At 43.1% G+C, this 17,829-nt stretch overlaps 1 protein-coding gene across 8 annotated transcripts in view; it reads right to left on the reverse strand.

The window, feature by feature from the left end:
* Positions 262 to 17,829, reverse strand: part of CD44 (CD44 molecule (Indian blood group)) — an 89,203-nt gene continuing 71,635 nt past the window's right edge. For all 8 annotated transcript variants that reach the window (XM_018059241.1, XM_018059245.1, XM_018059244.1 and 5 more), the window contains 4 exons: positions 16,748 to 16,813; positions 11,872 to 11,943; positions 9,736 to 9,814; positions 262 to 1,273 (listed from right to left, as the gene is read on the reverse strand). In XM_018059241.1, the coding sequence (XP_017914730.1) occupies positions 1,069 to 1,273; positions 9,736 to 9,814; positions 11,872 to 11,943; positions 16,748 to 16,813 (422 nt within the window). In that variant the 3' untranslated portion in view covers positions 262 to 1,068. The remainder of the gene's footprint in view (positions 1,274 to 9,735; positions 9,815 to 11,871; positions 11,944 to 16,747; positions 16,814 to 17,829) is intronic.

The raw sequence follows: 17,829 nt of genomic DNA on the forward strand, positions 1-17,829 counted from the left end.
CGGCCATTAGTACATAAAAGCAGCTGAAGCTCCTCCTCTCACAGTTTTGGTTGTAGGACAGGATAGAATGCCTTTGGAACCTCAGAAGTAAAACAATACTGTCTCCCTGGTCCTCTATGAGATTTGGGTGAGTGAGCCTGAGTGGGGGCTTCGTGGCTCTGAGATGAAGACTTGCAAGGAGGACCTCCTCGCCTCTTCCTGATGAGCTGTTGGGACCCAGGCTTTGCTGATTAGGAAACTGAAAGATCACAGCACAAAGGGTTAAGGTGGAAGAAGTACAGGTGTTTATTATGAATCAGCAGAAACCCGTTTATGCCTCTGACCAGGTAGGTAACCAAAAAAAAAAAAAAAAAAAATCACTGATCAAAGGACCTCCAGGGTTTCATATTTCAAAAACACAGATAAATAGCTTACTATAGATAAATAGCTTCACTGTTTGGGTATTTCCCAGAAGCATCTGAAAATTTTCCAAGGAGTCTGTAGAAGGGGATGTGTAACCAGTACACCCCCACCCCCAGCCCTACTAGAAAGAAATGCCCAGGGATTGGGCTGCTGGAAGGGCAATATGGACCCATTCAAATTTCCTTCCAGGGGCCAATCCCTCCTAGCCCTGGGGATGTCCTTAGCAGGTGGCTGTTCCCTGGTGGGTGGGGTGAAGGGGAAGGTTGAGGGTCAGGAAGATGGACGCATGGCTTTTGTTAGAAGCTGCCCATCACACACCTCAGGGAGGTGAGACGCTTCTCGGTGGCGACTGCTGCTGCTGCTGCTGCTGCTAAGCCGCTTCAGTCGTGTCCGACTCTGTGCGACCCCAAAGACTAGAACAGTCCAATTCTTGCCGATTATTAACTGGGCCCTCATTTCAGAAAGCAATGCGGTTTTTATCAACTGGATCTGACTTTAAAAAATAAAACACAAAAAACTCCCAAAAAAGGAATAGAAAATTTTATGCTAAAAAAAAAAGATCCCCAATGAAACAATCAGTAGCACACTGCATCTGTGAAGTGTCCCAGCTCCCTGTAATGGTTGTGTCTCCAACGGTGGTTTATTTCCAAGGTCACAGAGTAGGTGTTACACCCCAATCTTCATATCCACATTCTGCAGGTTCCGCGTCTCATCTGCCGTCACGAACTGGTCTTGGGTCTCTGACGACCCCTTGTTCACCAAATGCACCATCTCCTGAGACTTGCTAGCTTCTCCGTTGAGTCCGCTGGGCTTTCTCTCCTCCATGGTTCCATTCCCATTGTTGATCACTAGTTTTTTCTTCTGCCCACACCTAAGAATTGAAAAAAAAATCATAAGAGAAATGGGTACAATGGTTTTGTCATCATCGTCACAGTTAATACCACCATCACTATGGTTTATGATAATCTGAGTATATTTCATCCTACTGACTTTTAACAATCAGCACTTTTCACAGCAAAGTCCTTGACCCAGTAGCCAAAGCATCACTTGTAAACTTGTTAGAAATGCAAATTCTCAGGCCTACCTCAGACATCCCGAATCAGAAAACTCGAGGAGCGGGGACCAGAGTCTGGGACTTAGCAAACCCTCACGGGCTACCTGAAGTGAGTCTGAGAATCAGTGGTCACAGCTATAGGAAGCCAGTGCTCACTGTATCCCCCATTACAGCTAAAGAAATCTTGGGCTCGGAAAATTCCATCACTTGCCCCAGGTTATTGAACAAGTACTAAGAGAACTGGGATTCAAACCCTGGTGTGTCTGACTCCCAAGTTCTAACTCTCCTTCCATCAAATCATGTAAGGGAAATGTTTGCCTCTGTTAAACTCTGGCTGTTTCTGCAGGCTTAGATAAACCATCAACGGGACGACTGTAAATCATTCTGATTTGTGTATTCAAGAAAGTCCCTTTACTTCCTCTCCCAGTCAACACTTTGTTGGCGTTGTCAGGGTTATTATTGCAAATACGAAGAAGAATGAGGCACCGCTTTGCTAGAAGTATAGTGTTAGTGTTAGTCGCTCAGTCGTGTCTGACTCTTTACGACTCCATGGACTCTAGCCCAGCAGGCTCCTCTGTCCATGGAATTCTCCAGGCAAGAATACTGGAATGGGTTGCCATTCCCTTCTCCAAGGGATCTTCCCAACGCAGGGACTGAACCCTGCATTGCAGCCAGATTCTTTACCATCTGAGCCACCAGGGAAGATATAAGGCCACACTGATTTTTCCCTTATGCTTGGTTAATTGCCATGTAACCTTAGATACGGGAAGTTTAACTATATAAGGGAAGTCGTTCACTATTTAAGATTTCAAATAACATTACTCAAATGCAGAAGGTCTGCTATAGACGAGCATGACCTTGATCTTGTTGCTGGGTCAGGGCATTGCCTTATCCCCGCCCCAGCCTGAAGCAATGCTTCCTCTTTCCTGGAACACGATCACTGCCACACATCAAGAAGTCAGATGCTGCTTAAACAAAAGCAAAGGTGCAAAGCCTCACAACTACAAGTAGAGCGGGAGTGAGGGGAAATGTGCATTTATTGGACACTTCCTGAATGTCAGGCACTTTACATGTAATTTCACGTAATCTTTACAATAATCTCACAAAGCAGCTGTTATTCCCATTATACAGCAATGGAAACTGAGGCTCAGGGAGGTTTAGTAACTGGCTTGAGGTCACACAGCCAGTAAGAGGGACAGAGTCAACATTCAAATGTAGGCTTTTATGACCCAAAGTCTCAGCTCTGCTGCCCTTGCTTTATTCATGCTGCTAACCATCTGGAGATCTGGAACAAGTATGAAGTCGGAATTGTTCACTTTGCCGCTGGATATTTGGAGTTGTAGAGACAAAGCTTCTATTATTCATGATCATGGGCCGTTCCCTCTGGAACTGCCAGGGCCATAAACTTTAACCACTTGTTTGGGGAAGTAAAAATTATACCTCCTGAATATGAGGTTGATCCTGTATCCTCTGGCGTGACTCTTGATGAGGGCGGGAGGAAGGACACTTGACCTCTGCTGATCCGTAGGGCTGAGCATATGGATCCACATAGACAAGAGCAGGGGCTTGGAAGGCCTGGCTTGAGGGCCTTACCACTGTGTGACCTCAGGCAACTCACTTAACTTATCTGAGCTTTCTTATCTGTAACACCAGGCTGTTAAGGGTGCCACTGTCACAAGACTGTGGAAATCCCTTGAACCAGAGGCTGGCACTGGATACATGAGTTTACCACCATTTTATCTGTTGCTTTTCTGAACAAGGAATAGTAAGGAAATCGAGGCCTTGGATAAGCACTTAGAACGGCACCCGAAACACAGTGAATGTTCTAGAGGCACTTGCTGTACTTGTTAGTGTAACCAGAGCCATGTGAAATGTTTGCTGATTCTTCTGCTACCTCCACTCCTCTTGTTATATTTACGATGAAAATGTCATAAAAGGCCAAAGGGAGGTGCTGCCTGTGTTTTATTCGGATTACCAAGGGTTATCTCATTTGTCTTTGCTTTTGCAGCTCTTTGCTTAAATTTAATTTTGTTGTAGTACAGTTGATTTACAACGTTGTGTTACTTTCTGCTGTACAGCAAAGCGATTCAGTTATAGACGTTCATGTGTACTAAGTCACTTCAGTACTGTCTGACTCTTCAACGCCATGGACTGTAGCCCACCAGGTTCTTCGGTCCAAGGGATTTTCCAGGCAAGAATACTGGAGTGGGTTGCCATGCCCTCCTCCAGGAGATTTCCCCGACCCACAGACTGAACCTGCATCTCTCACATCTACCTGCATTGGCAGGTGGATTCTTTACCCTTAGCCCCACCTGGAAAACCCTCAGCTATACATACACACCACCCTTATGGCAGAAAGTGAAGAAGAACTAAAGAGCCTCTTGATGAAAGTGAAAAAGGAGAGTGAAAAAGTTGGCTTAAAGCTTAACATTCAGAAAACAAAGACCATGGCATCTGGTCCCATCGCTTCATGACAAATAGATGGAGAAACAGTGGCAGACTTTATTTGGGGGGGGCTCCAAAATTGCTGCAGATGGTGACTGCAGCCATGAAATTAAAAGACGCTTACTCCTTGGAAGGAAAGTTATGACCAACCTTGTGAAGTCACTTGTCAGTCATGTCGGACTTTTTGCAACCCCAGGGACTATAGCCTATCACGCTGCTCCGTCCATGGGATTTTCCAGGCAAGAGTACTGGAGTGGGTTGCCATTTCCTTCTCCAGAGGATCTTCCCAACCCAGGGAAGATGACCAATCTGGACAGCACACTAAAAAGCAGAGACACTACTTTGCCAACAAAGGTCCATCTAGTCAAGGCTATGGTTTTTCCTGTGGTCATGTATGTATGTGAGAGTTGGACTATAAAGAAAGCTGAGTGCCAAAGAATTGATGCTTTTGAACTGTGGTGTTGGAGAAGACTCTTGAGAGTCCCTTGGACTGCAAGGAGATCCAACCAGTCCATCCTAAAGGAGATCAGTCCTGAATATTCATTGGAAGGACTGATGCTGAAGCTGAAACTCGAATACTTTGGCCACCTGATGCAAAGAACTGACTCATTTGAAAAGACCTTGATGCTAGGAAAGATTGAGGGCAGGAGGAGAAGGGGATGACAGAGGATGAGATGGTTGGATGGCATCACTGACTCAATGGACATGAGTCTGAGTGAACTCCAGGAGTTGGTGATGAACAGGGAGGCCTGGGGTGCTACAGTCCATGGGGCTGCAGAGTCGGACACGACTGAGTGACTGAACTGAACTGAACTGATACACACACATACATATGTTCTTTTTCATGTTCTTTTCCATTATGGTTTATCACAGGATATTAAATATAGTTGCCTATGCTATAGAGTAGGACCTTGTCATTTATCCATGTTATATATAATATGGGGTTGGCAAAAAAGTTTGTTTGTTTTTCCCATAACATCTTACAGAAAAACCCAAATGACCTTTGTGGCCAACCCAATAGTTTGTATCAGATGGTCTTTGGAGAAAAGATATCTTATTAAAGTAATTTCCACTCATCCACCAAACGGGTACTTGAGAAGTTGGATGAAACAGTGCAGGAAAGTGATTTATAGTCATAAGATAAATGTTTGTGCAAGGGGCTGAGGTGGGGATTAACGTTATTACCCTAAATGAAGCTGATTTTGAAAGTGGGTAACATTAGACCTGCAGGATGGAGGAATGTTGTGCTTGGGTTTGGTCCTGCCCCCATTTCCCTCTGGATTTATGTGTCTCTGTTTTCTGTCTGAGTTCTTTCAGGAGGGCAGGGTGATGCTCATAAATAACTCAGCCCAATATTTGGTGCTCTGGGCAATTTATAAGTACTTTTAAAAAGCAAGCTCTCATTTTTTTCTTTCTTAGTAGTTACAGGAATTTAAAAAGAAACATGAGAGCTGAAGGGACTTCAGAGGTGATCCAGCATATCTCTTTTCTGAGTCCAAGAAGTCAAGCATATCACCCAAAGCTACCCCGCTAGTTATGGCAGGAACTACAGTCTAGTATTTACAACTTAAGACTTTTTGACTCTAAAGGTCAGAGATCTTTACTGAACCACATCTTGCCTGTATCTCCTTTCCTCTTCAATCTCAGGCATCAGCTGAGGACGCAAGTGACCTCACAATGAGGAAGCTGTCAGACTGAAGCCTGGCCAGGAGTGGGTGGGCAGCCTGTGTGGGGTTTAGAAGCCAGGAAACATGTTCTTTAGGGCATGGAGGAGTTTATCTTAAAAGTTAAGGGGTAAGGTAACTTAACAACTGGTCTTGGGACTTCCCTGGTGGTCCAGTGGTTGGGACTCTGAGCTTCCAAGGCAGGGGTTGCAGGTACAATCCCTGGTTGGGGAACTAAGATACCACATGCTGTTGTTTGGTGGCTCAGTCGTGTCCAACTCTTTGTGACCCTGTGGACTTTAGTCCCCCAGGCTCCCCTGCTCATGGGATTTCCCAAGCAATAATACTGGAGTAGGTTGCCATTTCCAGCTCCGGGGGATCTTCCCAATGCAGGAATCGAACCTGCGTTTTCAGTTTGGCAGGCAGATTCTTTACCACCGAGCCAATTGGGAAGCAAGATCCCACATGCCGTGGCCAAAAAATAAAAATAAATGAATAATTCTATATGTAAACATCTGTATTAAGTTCATACTGATGTCATCAGTTCTAATCCATTACTACAAGGATCATTCTGGCCTCCTCCCCTTCCTTAAAAACAACATCAATAGCAAAAAAAAACCCAGAAAACAAAACTGATCTTATGTCTTATCTACCTGACAGTCCTGAAAAACACTTAGAGATCTATTTTGCAGTGTGTTGGAGCTTTGCCATTCCAGCCAGTAGACACCAGCCATAAGATATAAACTAGTTCAAATGAAATAAAATAAAAAATTCACTTCTTAAGTTGAACTGGCCACATTAGGAGCCTCAGCAGCCGTAAGTGGTTCATGGTTGTATATGAGCACAAACGTGGAACACTTTTGTCATCACAGAAAGTTCTACCGGACAGCTCTGTTGTAGAGGGCAGAAGGAGTTTGGGTGAGCTTAGATTAGAGTGAACTAGGCTGCAGCTTAAAAGAAGGAAGACATTTCTAAGTCATGGAGATTTACGGAGGGGACACACCAGGCTGAGGGTGCATGGCTGCCCTCCGGGGTGTAGAGACAGGATGATTATTCCCATGTCAGTGCAAGCAGGCAAAGGCCTTTTCTGCACAATCGATACAGAAACATTTCTTAATCACTTCCCTTCTGTGAAGCTTTCTCTCTCCTCTTCACACAAACCCAATAAATTCTTTAAGGAGAAAGGCATCTAACTTCTTCTCTTCAGTCTCATCCAATAGCTACCAATCCAACTGATTCCTAAAAGAGCTGTCGGCTCTTACAGAGAGTGAATACAGTTCTGATTTCCACTGGAAAGGTGCAATTCAGGGACTCTGATTATAAAAAGAACAGCAGGAAAGGTAATAATGTGGGCTAAGACAGGGACTGGGAAAGCAAGAGAAATTACAGGACCCCTAAATCGGCATCTTTAAGACGATGGAACTCACAGATCACTCCTTCACGGAAGCCCGTGTTTAACTCTCCAACCTCAGCTTCAGTAGTTAGTGATTTTCCACTTCTATGTTTTAATCGTAACTCATAACACGGCCTGACCCAGAGTATGTTGGCAATAAACAATAGCCGACTCAAAGTGAACAGGCCAATACTGCCACAAAACCTCAAGATTTTTGCAGAGAAGGCATGGTACCCTTTTTGTTTTCACCTCTTCCTCCTCTGTAGTGCTGACGTCACAGCCTCCCCTCAAAAGACATTTGCTGAATAAGTGAATGCCTGGTATAGGCCTCTTATCTTCAAACAAACTTTCTTTGATGAAAATAGGATTCTGTATCCCTTTAGAACGCCACGCTCCAAGTAGAAAGGCCTCTGCCTTTTGAGAGGATTAGAAATGGGCTGGTGGCTTTAGAATCACAGTGTGTATCCCAGGGCCTCTGCAGCCGTTAATCAGTCTTTAGCTCTGCAGCAAATCTGTTTTCGATGATCAAATCAGGACATGGTAGTTCAGAGCATCCGAGCAGCTACTCTCCCGGTGAGACGCTGGCTCTACCGGATCTTGTGTGTCCCTGTTTGCTGGTTGCCAGAGTGACTGCTGGTATTGGGAGGAGGGGGTGGGGAAACAAGCGGGCCTGCTTATGCTGCTGACATGATGGGAAGTGACACACGAGCTAACCAGTCACACTAGCTGCTCAGGGGACAGCTGAGACACTTCTCCGAGTTCTCCCCCACGTTGAGAGCATCTGAGGCCAACGTTTCTGTGGCGACATGTGCAGAGCTTATAGGCTGTATATGTGAGCAGTAGTGCTACATTTTAGGGCCTGGAATAAAAGGACTGATTTCCAACAATAGGAAACTCATATTTAATGGAACAAAAGTCATCTACGAAAAAAGCACAGAGGCTGAAGGAAAGCATAAAGACTCTTTGTAACGGCTCCCTAAGTCATATTATTTAAATTCAACTAAAAAAAAAAAATCTCTTTCCATTTAGTCATGGGAGATTTTTAGGAGGTCTTTCCTATTTCTTTTCCTAGTTTTTGTTCCTTATGCAATTGGCTAAATTTCTTTTTGTTTTACAGATAAAAACACATCTATTTGACTTTAAAAGCACTTTCATTAACTTGTATGAATGTAAAATGACATTATTTGATTTCCTCCAAAAAGGCAAGATACTGCATGAGCCATAAATGGCAATGGAATTAGCTAGCTGTTCCTTGGCTTTCCAAAAGCCAACAAGAAAAATTCTAGAATTTTCTCCAGGTCTTTTCCCAAATGTAGGGGCATTTTCTGACCTGTTTGATGATCTAATGACACAATAAATGTGGCCCCACTTGGAAATAAGATTCTTTTGCTTTGTAAGAAGAAACCTCAAGGGACATTTACAAAAAGTTTGATGTTCCTCTGCATTTTTTTGGAGAAAAATTGTGCATCTTTGAATGTCTTGAAATTTAGAGCTATATTTCTGGAGTACTCCTGTGAAAGTTCATTTTCTCTGATGCTAGAATTACTGTTTTCCTTTGCTTCGTTTTAAATGCAGCATTATTTCTAGAGGCTGGTCACAGCTCAATCAGGTATATGCAGGTGTATCATTCCAAAACAATAGGCCTTGATTGAGGGAGGGAGAGAAGAGATGTCTGATGATATGAAAACAACCCACACGCCAGGTCTAGGGAGGTGACTGTCCTTTTTCAGATTTTCCATGGAAAGTCTCAGGGAACTCTTCCTAGGCCATAACCTAAATCCTTTTGATGACAGCTTTCAGGAAGCAGAAAATAGTGTCATTACAAAAAAAAAAAAAAAAAAAAATCACAAACCCAATGCCTGCTTTAGGTAAGGGTTCTAGAGGTTTCTAGGGGCCTCAGACAGGCTAAAGGGCCAATCCTTGAATCTCTATACAGCATTTTTGTGCACTGTGAAGACACTTGATAAATATTTGTTCAGTGAATCAGAGTGAAAGTGTTAGTCTCTGAGTCCTGTCTGACTCTTCATGACCAGATGGATTGTAACCCACCAGACTCCTCTATCCACGGGATTTTCCCAGCAAGAATATTGGAGTGAGTTGCCATGCCCTCCTTCAGGGGATCTTCCTGACCCAGGGATTGAACCTAGGTCTCCTGCATTGCAGGCAGACTCTTCACCATCTCAGCCACCAGGGAAGCCCAATGAATCAATGAATGAGTACACTATTTCATGTCTTACTGGTGAGATATTACACAACTCTCATCACATACCCCAAAATTAAGACCCACAGGAGACCCATTTAAAAGCAGATGTCCAAAGAATCACAGTCTCCCTTCTCTAAAGAATATACCAGAGCAGAGCTTCTTAAACTGTACTGTCCACATGAGTCCCTGGGGTCTTAGCAAAACACAGACTCTGATACAGGGGACTGGGGTAGGGCTTGAGATGTAGCATTTCTGACAAGCTTCCAGGGTGCAGAGGCTGCTGGTTGCAGGGGCTATAATCTTGAGTAGCAAGGATATATTGCCTATGGCTTTTTTTTTTTTTTCCTGATTGAAGTATAGTTGACTCACAATATTCTATTAGTCTCACATATACAACATAGTAATTCAACATTTCTATAGATTGCACTCCATATAATGTTAATACAAAATATTGGCTATATTCCTTGTGTTGTGCAATGTATCCTTATAGCTTGTATTTTATACTTAGTAGTTTTACAGCCTAAGTTTAAATGATGCCCTTTCAAAGTTAAGGCCCTGAGGAGCATTGCCTTACCTTCTCCTACTGTTGACAGCAATGCAAACCGCGAGAATCAAAGCCAAGGCCAGGAGAGATGCCAAGATGATCAGCCATTCTGGTGGGAAGCCAAAGACATGCATGAGCTTGGGGAATGCACTTTATAAATTGGTCCAAACAAGAGCTACAGTCAGCTCTACACATGGGTCCAATCAAAGGTCTAGCCAACAGCCAGCTAATAGTGGAAGAACCATTTTGCTATAGGTCTTTGCCTAACAGGCCTGTTTATCACACCTTATGATCAATCAAGATTTCCGAGTTCCCCCAGGAGAAACACATTTCCAAAAAGCATAGAATGAACTATAAAATCTGTAAATGCCTTTGGTGCGATATTATTAAATAAATTAAAAGAATGTTCCTTAAAAGTATCATTCCTTTTCTGTATGAGAGCATTCGCATTATATTTTATTAAGGAACAAAAATGGAGCTCATATACTAGTGGGTGGCAGAAATGACATCCCTGTGGAGCAGTCAGGAGGGTCATTTGGCAAAATTTGTCAAAATCCTTCAAAATGTACAGCCTTCGATCCATCAGTTATACTTCTAGGAATATAGGACCTCAGACTTGGCTATAAAGATGTTTCTTACTGAGCTATTTATAAAAGTTGGAAACCATCTACTATTCAACAATAAGGGATTGGTTAAATGAATTAGGGTCCATCCACTGTATTGTGTACTAAGATACAGAGGAAGACTATTTAATGACATTGAAAAGCTGTGACCAGCCAGTTGGGAATGAGTTTACTAAACAGTGTGTCAAATTACATGTTTGTATAGAAATCAGATAGAAAAATAATGGAAAAGACACACATGAAAATGATTACTATGGTACTCTGGATGGTGAGGTAGATAACAAAGGAACTATATTTTTACCCTTTTGTTCAGCAGTATTCTCGAAAATGCCTCCAATAATTAGTGTATCACTTGTAAACCAATAAAATGTTACATACATGTTTTTAAAACCAAGCTGTAGTAGGATTAAAATATAACTTGACAATCTGAATAAATTTAATAGCAAAGTAGATTGTACATCCATGCAATGAACTGAAGCTGAAGGAACAAGAAAGATGGGAAGTCATTCACTGGCTATTCTTCTTGGAGACGCTTCATTTTCCTCTGATTTCTTTCTCAGTACTGCCTCAGCCTAACCCCTCCCTGATTTGATGAGTCTGGGGAGGGAGGCTGAGTCAGGAGATGTGGAGGCTGACAGAAAGGTATCCTTTCTGTTCTTTCCCCGTGGGTCTAGCCCTAAGATGCTCCACACTCACTCTCACTAGAGCTGGGGAAAGTCCTGCTGCCTGATTATAGCAACTGCCTCCCACCACCCCCTTAGTCCACTCCTCCGACTTCACAGGCTCTGCTCAGGGAAGTCAAGGCAAGGGGACATAGGCCACACCATGTTCTGCCCTCTTCCTAAGGGAGGCTCAGCTTGAGAGCTCTGTAGAGCAGAGAATTAAAGGAATAATTGACAACTCTAGGAAAAACCTTCCTTAATTGTAATCCCACTTTACACATGTCCAGTTTGGAGCCTAAGCCAAAGAAAGCATTTGCCTCAAATGCCTTAAATCTTGATGCTCAAGGGAGCCAGGTGGCCCAGCCCTCTCACCATATTCTTAAACTTTCTCCCCTCTGAATCAGTTAAGATTGTCCCTCGTGAAAAGTAGTTTGGGGGCCAGAAGAATATTTTCACTCCACCCAATGCACATGACTCTTGTATTTCCCCATCGTCTGCAATGTGAGGAGAAAGTTACACATCCACCCTCAAACCCGGAAACAGAGAGGGAACTGGCCTCAAGTTCCTGTCCCCTGGGACAGGAAGATCACTCACTTGGGGAGGGAGCTTTAGTAACTAACAAGGCACTTCTTTGGGACAGATTAGGGACAGGTCCGAACATGAGCTCAGCCAATCTATGGGACCAAGGCAGAAGGAAAGATTTCATTCTTTCTCAAGGGGCTGTGGTACTGTCATTCACCCTTTAGCTCACAAAGAGGAGCCATCAGGTCCAAGGGTAGACATGGAGGAGAATGTGCTTTCCAACTGGTCTCTTCTTCCCTTCTGTGACGTTCAGAGAGACCTGCTTTTAGCATTTCTTTCCTTCACAGCTCAAAACTCACCTGGAATTTGAGGTTTCCGTATAGGACCTGAGGTTGTGTTTGCCCCATGGTCTTCACTCCCACTTGAGTGTCCTAAAGAGAAAAAACAACAATTCTCAACAAACGGAACGTGTAACCAGGAGTTTCTTACTGAGCAACACATAAGGCCAAACTCTACATGCTACATCATTGCAAAGCTGTAGATCCAACCCACAGACATCCATTTTGTGTTGTATGAAAGAAACATCCCTCCAGAAAAGCTCTCTTTGATTAAGGGTAAGGCTTAGAAATGTCATTTTTCAACAAGAGTATGAGAATTTTCAGCAGTAGTACTATGCAGTATTTAAGAGGCTATAAATCAATCAAGATAGCCCTGCATTCAAGTCCTACCTCTGTCTCTCACCAGTAATATCTGCTGGGACAAGTCATCTCTCGCCAGGTCTGTTTTCTCACTCATAATATAGGGGTAATAATAGAATCTGCTTCGTCATCATTTTATAGAGGTTTAAAGAAGTGAACAAGAAGGGTAATTGTGTGCAGTTACTGTAATAGGGAAGAACCTTTGTTTATATTACCAGCTAATCACTAAAGAAATGCTCTCTATAAGCTTAAATTATACATAGTGGCCCATCTCTGGGAACCCTGCCTTCCAGGGAATGAGCATTAACCTAAAATATCTTGGTCTAGTTCATAGGAAGCATCCTGACAAGCCCCACCTGTGAATGACTGCAGAAAGGAAGAAATTAACAAGCCTGATGGAAACCAGGAAAAGTTTGATTTTACTTCTGTCCTTATTAGTATAAAAGAAGCCTGAATTCTAACTCAAGCAAGATGGTTCTTTGGGACACCAGTCCACCATCTTTGTCTGCCGGCTTTCCAAATAAAGTCACTAATCCTTGCTCCACCAACTCATCTCTTGATTTATTGGCCTGTTGTACAGCAAGCGGTACAATCTTTAACTCGGCAACATTACAATTCTCTATTTTTAATTTAAGACCTTGCTACCCTTGACCAGCAACATCACCATGGGAGCTTGCTGGTAATACACAGCCTCAGGTTTCATCCCAAACCTCAGAATCTTCATTTTAACAAGATCCCCAGGGGATTCAAATGCTTCAGGTAGTTCAAAGCAAACCTAAAAATTATGTCCAACATCTTCAATAGTCATAAACATAAAAAAAAAAAAAAAGATTCAGGGTAGGTTGGGGTGGGCAATGTCTCTTTTTCTTTGTGAAAAATCACCCTAAGGAGAGTGCAGGCTAATATGTCTATATTCACAAAACATGTACTTCTTAGAAGACAACATTCTCTGCTGCTACAAAATCAAATAAGGAGACAAAGAATCCAAACTGGAAGGAAGCAGGAAGAATCACAAGATAAAGAATTCACAAGTCAGAACAGGAGGTTCATCACAATGAGGGAGGAATCATGTTTTACATGAAACTTCTAAGGCATTTTGTGAAGAGACTCACCCAAATGAAAGCTTTGGTGTGTGTGCGCACGCGTGCGTGTGTGTGTGTGTGTGTGTGTGTGTGTGTGTGTGTTGTGCTTCCTCCACTGTTTCAAAACAAAATGTGAAAAATTCCCACTAAAATAAACTCTTTCCCCCTATCCAATGAGAACCCACTGCAAAATCCTGAAGGGTTCCCAGGGAAGTAAAAAAAACAGGAAGTCTGTTTGGCTAATCAATGAATGAAGATGTTGTTGTCGGTCAGTTGCTCAGCCGTGTCCGACTCTTTGTGACCCCATGAAGATGGGCAGAACTTAAATAGCCTTTTCTCAGAGTCAAATTTCTGACTGTACATGGTGAACTCTGAAATTTTGATGGCTGTGGTTATTTTGAGTAGAATGGCTCCTGTTTATGCAATTCAATGTACTCAGTTCAGTTCAGTTCAGTCACTCAGTCGTATCCGACTCTTTGCGACCACATGAATCACACCACACCAGGCCTCCCTGTCCATCACCAACTCCCGGAGTTCACTCACACTCACGTCCATCCAGTCAGTGATGCCATCCAGCCATCTCATCCTCTGTCGTCCCCTTCTCCTCCTGCCCCCAATCCCTCCCAGCATCAGAGTCTTTTCCAATGAGTCAACTCTTCACATGAGGTGGCCAAAGTATTGGAGTTTCAGCTTCAGCATCATTCCTTCCAAAGAAATCCCAGAGCTGATCTCCTTCAGAATGGACTGGTTGGATCTCCTTGCAGTCCAAGGGACTCTCAAGAGTCTTCTCCAACACCACAGTTCAAAAGCATCAATTCTTTGGCGCTCAGCCTTCTTCACAGTTTATGCGATTCAATGTATTAGTTAAACTCAAAATGGAGCAAAACAAATTCTACCGGACATTTGGCTGTCTCAGCAGGCCATTTTGACAGTGTCTTCTGTCAGTCAGAAAGAATCCAAGGGGCTTCCTCTAGCTGCCTCCCAGAGGCCTTGGTCATTACTGGCAGGTGCTAGCCTGAACAGGTCATGGGATACTAACCGTCTAAACTACAGATCTTTGCCTTGATAACCACCTAAGAGGTACAGCCACTCTCGCTGGTCTGTGTCTGACTCACAGCAGCCTTTGATATTTGAACGGGAGGCCATCAATGGGTCATCATCTCTTTATTTTGATTTTCATAAAAAGCTCTCCCAGAAAGGAAAGATCTGGGTGTGTGTACAACCAGATGAAACCTTCCATTTGAACAACACACACCTACTCAGGAGGCAAACATTAGAGACTAACCCCTGCCCACCTGATTCTTACTTCAGGAAAGAGCCGGAGAAGACGAATGAGACCCAGCAGGCCTGGTCTTGCACCCTAGAGCTCTGTGAATCCAGCCGGGGTAGGGCTGGTTGGGGAAGTAAGTTCTGCAAAGAGGGATGCTTGACAATGCAGTTGGGAGGTGAGATCCAATCTGAGACATGTGCACAGGTGGCTCGCACTGTGAGGAAAAAGTCTAAACAGTGCTTCTCAAACTTTAAAGTACATACAAACTGCCTAGTGGAAGCAGGGTGGGGTAGGCCTGGATAAAATACAGTTCTTGATTCAGTGGTCTGGGGAGTCCACATTTCCAGACAGCTCTTAGGTGATGTCCCTGCCACTGGTCCAGGGACCATGCTTGGAGTGGCTAAAATCACTTGATTTTAAAAAGCACCCCCCCAAAAAAAACCCCAAAACTAAAGAGCACCTCCTTATAGTAATAGCTCCATATAATTTTCAAAACACTTTCATATTTTTAATACAGCATGCTCTTCACAAGAGCTCTAGGAGGTAACAGAGGCCTGTGTCCTGATCTCCTTTTTTACTAATAAATCAAAACTGGAAAAGGTTAAATGCCCCACCCAAGGCCCCCAGAGAGCCTGGGACTTCTGTCTTTATTTTAGAAGCATTTCTACTGGGCCCCTACATCCCTGTGCTCTTACAGGATAGGTTATTACTGAAGCCACCATGTAAATATCCATTTCAATATTTGCTTTAAGTGTGTGAGCCCTCAAGCTTGGAGGCAACCCTACTCCCAGCTGGGAAGGAGGGGAAGGGCAATAGTTCATTTGGGGTTACTTGGCTGGCATGGGGTCACCTGGGCTGGCGATAATCAGGGAGACCACAGTGAGACAGCATCGGCAGAACCTTTCAGGAGCAACGTTAGTGATCACAAGTCAACCTGCCTCATGGCAGACTTTTGCTGCCTGGAGTGATATTTCTAGACGCGTGATCAGTACAGTAATTATGGCAGGAATGATGGTCATTACAGGGTATTTCTCCAGATCATGCTTCTGAGAGGCAACACAAGATCCCTGGGCTTAAAACCTGGCTTCACCATTCAACTCTACCAAGTCAACTCAGCCATGCTGCTTAGCCTCTCTAAGTCTTATTTTCTCATTTGTAATAATAGGATAATACAATTACTGACATAATTAAATAAGAACATAAAAGATGAAATACAGGGAATCACCGATACCTGACTGTTGATCTACAGAAGTGGCAGTTTCAGATGGTCCAACCTCACACGTGTAAAGTGTTCAGAACGATGCCACCAGCACACAGTAAATTCTCAGTAAAGGCTAGTTATTATGCCATGTGCGGTGGGCAGGGGAATTATGCTAAAGACTTTACAAGTATACATCATTTAGTCTTTAAAACAAGAGCTTTAAAGTCTTTAAAGAGCTTTAAAACAAGAGTCTTTAAAACAAGGCAGGTGTGCATGTGTGTGCATGCTCGGTCACTTCCGACTCTCTGTGACCCCATGGACTGTATCCATGGGGTTTTCTTAGCAAAAATACTGGAGTGGATTGCCATTTCCTCCTCCAAGGGACCTTCTTCATCCAGGGATCAAACCCGAGTCTCCTGTGTCTCCTGCATTGCAGGCAGATTCTTTACCCACTGAGCCACTGGGAATGCCCCTTTAAAACAATGCCCTGTGACAATTATTATCATCCCAATTTTTTTGGTTAGGAAGTCAAATCTCAGATCCTTTTAACAAGGTCCCTCGTTGGCATGTGAAGGAGCCGGAATCAAACCCAGGCCATTCTTTCTCCAAAATCTATGTTCTTAATCGCCCTGGTAAAATGCAGTGTTAAACTAAGCATCTGCATGAATTCTTCCTGATTTTTCCAGATGGAAGAATTTTCTCAAAAGCAGTCGTCCTCAAAGTGGAGTCCGTGTCTGAGCAGAATCAGCGTCACCAGAGAAATTACTAGAAATACAAATGCTCAGGCTTCAGTCCACTCCTCTCGAAGCAGAAACATTTAAGGATGGGGCCCAGCAGTGTAGTTTAAGAAGTTCTCCCCGTGATTGTGATACATGCAAAGAACGTATAAAAACCACTTCTGGGGAGACACTGACTCATACATTATTAATAATTAGCAGGTTCCATGATGGTAACAGTAAACGACTAAAAGCAGCTCAAACTCACCAGCTGATTCAGATGCATGAGTTGTATAGGACCTTCCACTGGGGTCGCGGGACGAGCCATAGTCTCCTGTAAGGAGCAACAGAGGGAGGTTCAATACCGTATGCTCAGGTACGTCCCCATCTGGGCTTCCTCACCTGTGCATTTTCATACAGCCCATTGCAAAGTCTCTTAAAGGTAACCAAAAATAATGACAAAGGAGTTCCGAATGGGTCCATGATATGAATTCTTGTTCATTGCTTCCTTCACTGATGAGTGGGTTAGAGCTTCAATCAAAATTTTAAAAACTGGGACAGCACAGACCAGTAAGGATGACCACAGGAAGTGTGGCTTCAGCAGAAACCCCCAAATTGTAACTCTACCAAAAATACTATGATGTCTTGGCAAGTCAGAGGTTGGGATTTGATGTGTCTTTGACATAACAATTATATGCTTTGAATTATGATAGATGTGATCATTGGGAATGCATGTACTTTGTGGCTTAGGGAATGGGATATTTAAAGAGATTTCTCTGAGGCAGGAAATTGAGAAATGTTTTGTTTGTTCAATAATGTAGCTTGGGGTTGAATCAGTAAGGATTCAGAAAGAAAAGTCAATTCAAGTTAGAGAAAATAAAGTCTGAAAATAAGTGAAAAAGAAATGGGGAGATAACTAACATGTGGTTAAGGTGCACCTGGTTATTAGAATATATTTCAAATCATATTTTCCAAAAACTTAAATCTGTATTTTCAACACCAAGAGTTAGTATAACCTCATCTTCTCAAACATCCATCACAGAAGGCTTTACATTGAAACAAGTTCATGAATCGCTAAAATTTGGATCCACAGTTCAAATCTCGAGTTCAGAATATGGAAACTCTGGTTCCTCCCCCTCCTGCCCACACATTTCCTAAAATTATAATGGAATCTTGAAGCAAAACGAAACAGGTTCATAAAATGGCTATGGTCACCCATTATGAAAAATTCCTCTAAGGAATATACAGTAATCTGATCTTCACAATGTCCTGATTTAGAGAAAGTGGAGATAGGCGATCTGTAATCTCTTACACAATTGTATGGAGGAAATAGATTGCTTTGTTCCTTGG

The sequence above is a fragment of the Capra hircus genome, chromosome 15 (assembly GCF_001704415.2).
Source record: "Capra hircus breed San Clemente chromosome 15, ASM170441v1, whole genome shotgun sequence".
Taxonomy (NCBI): Eukaryota; Metazoa; Chordata; class Mammalia; order Artiodactyla; family Bovidae; genus Capra; species Capra hircus.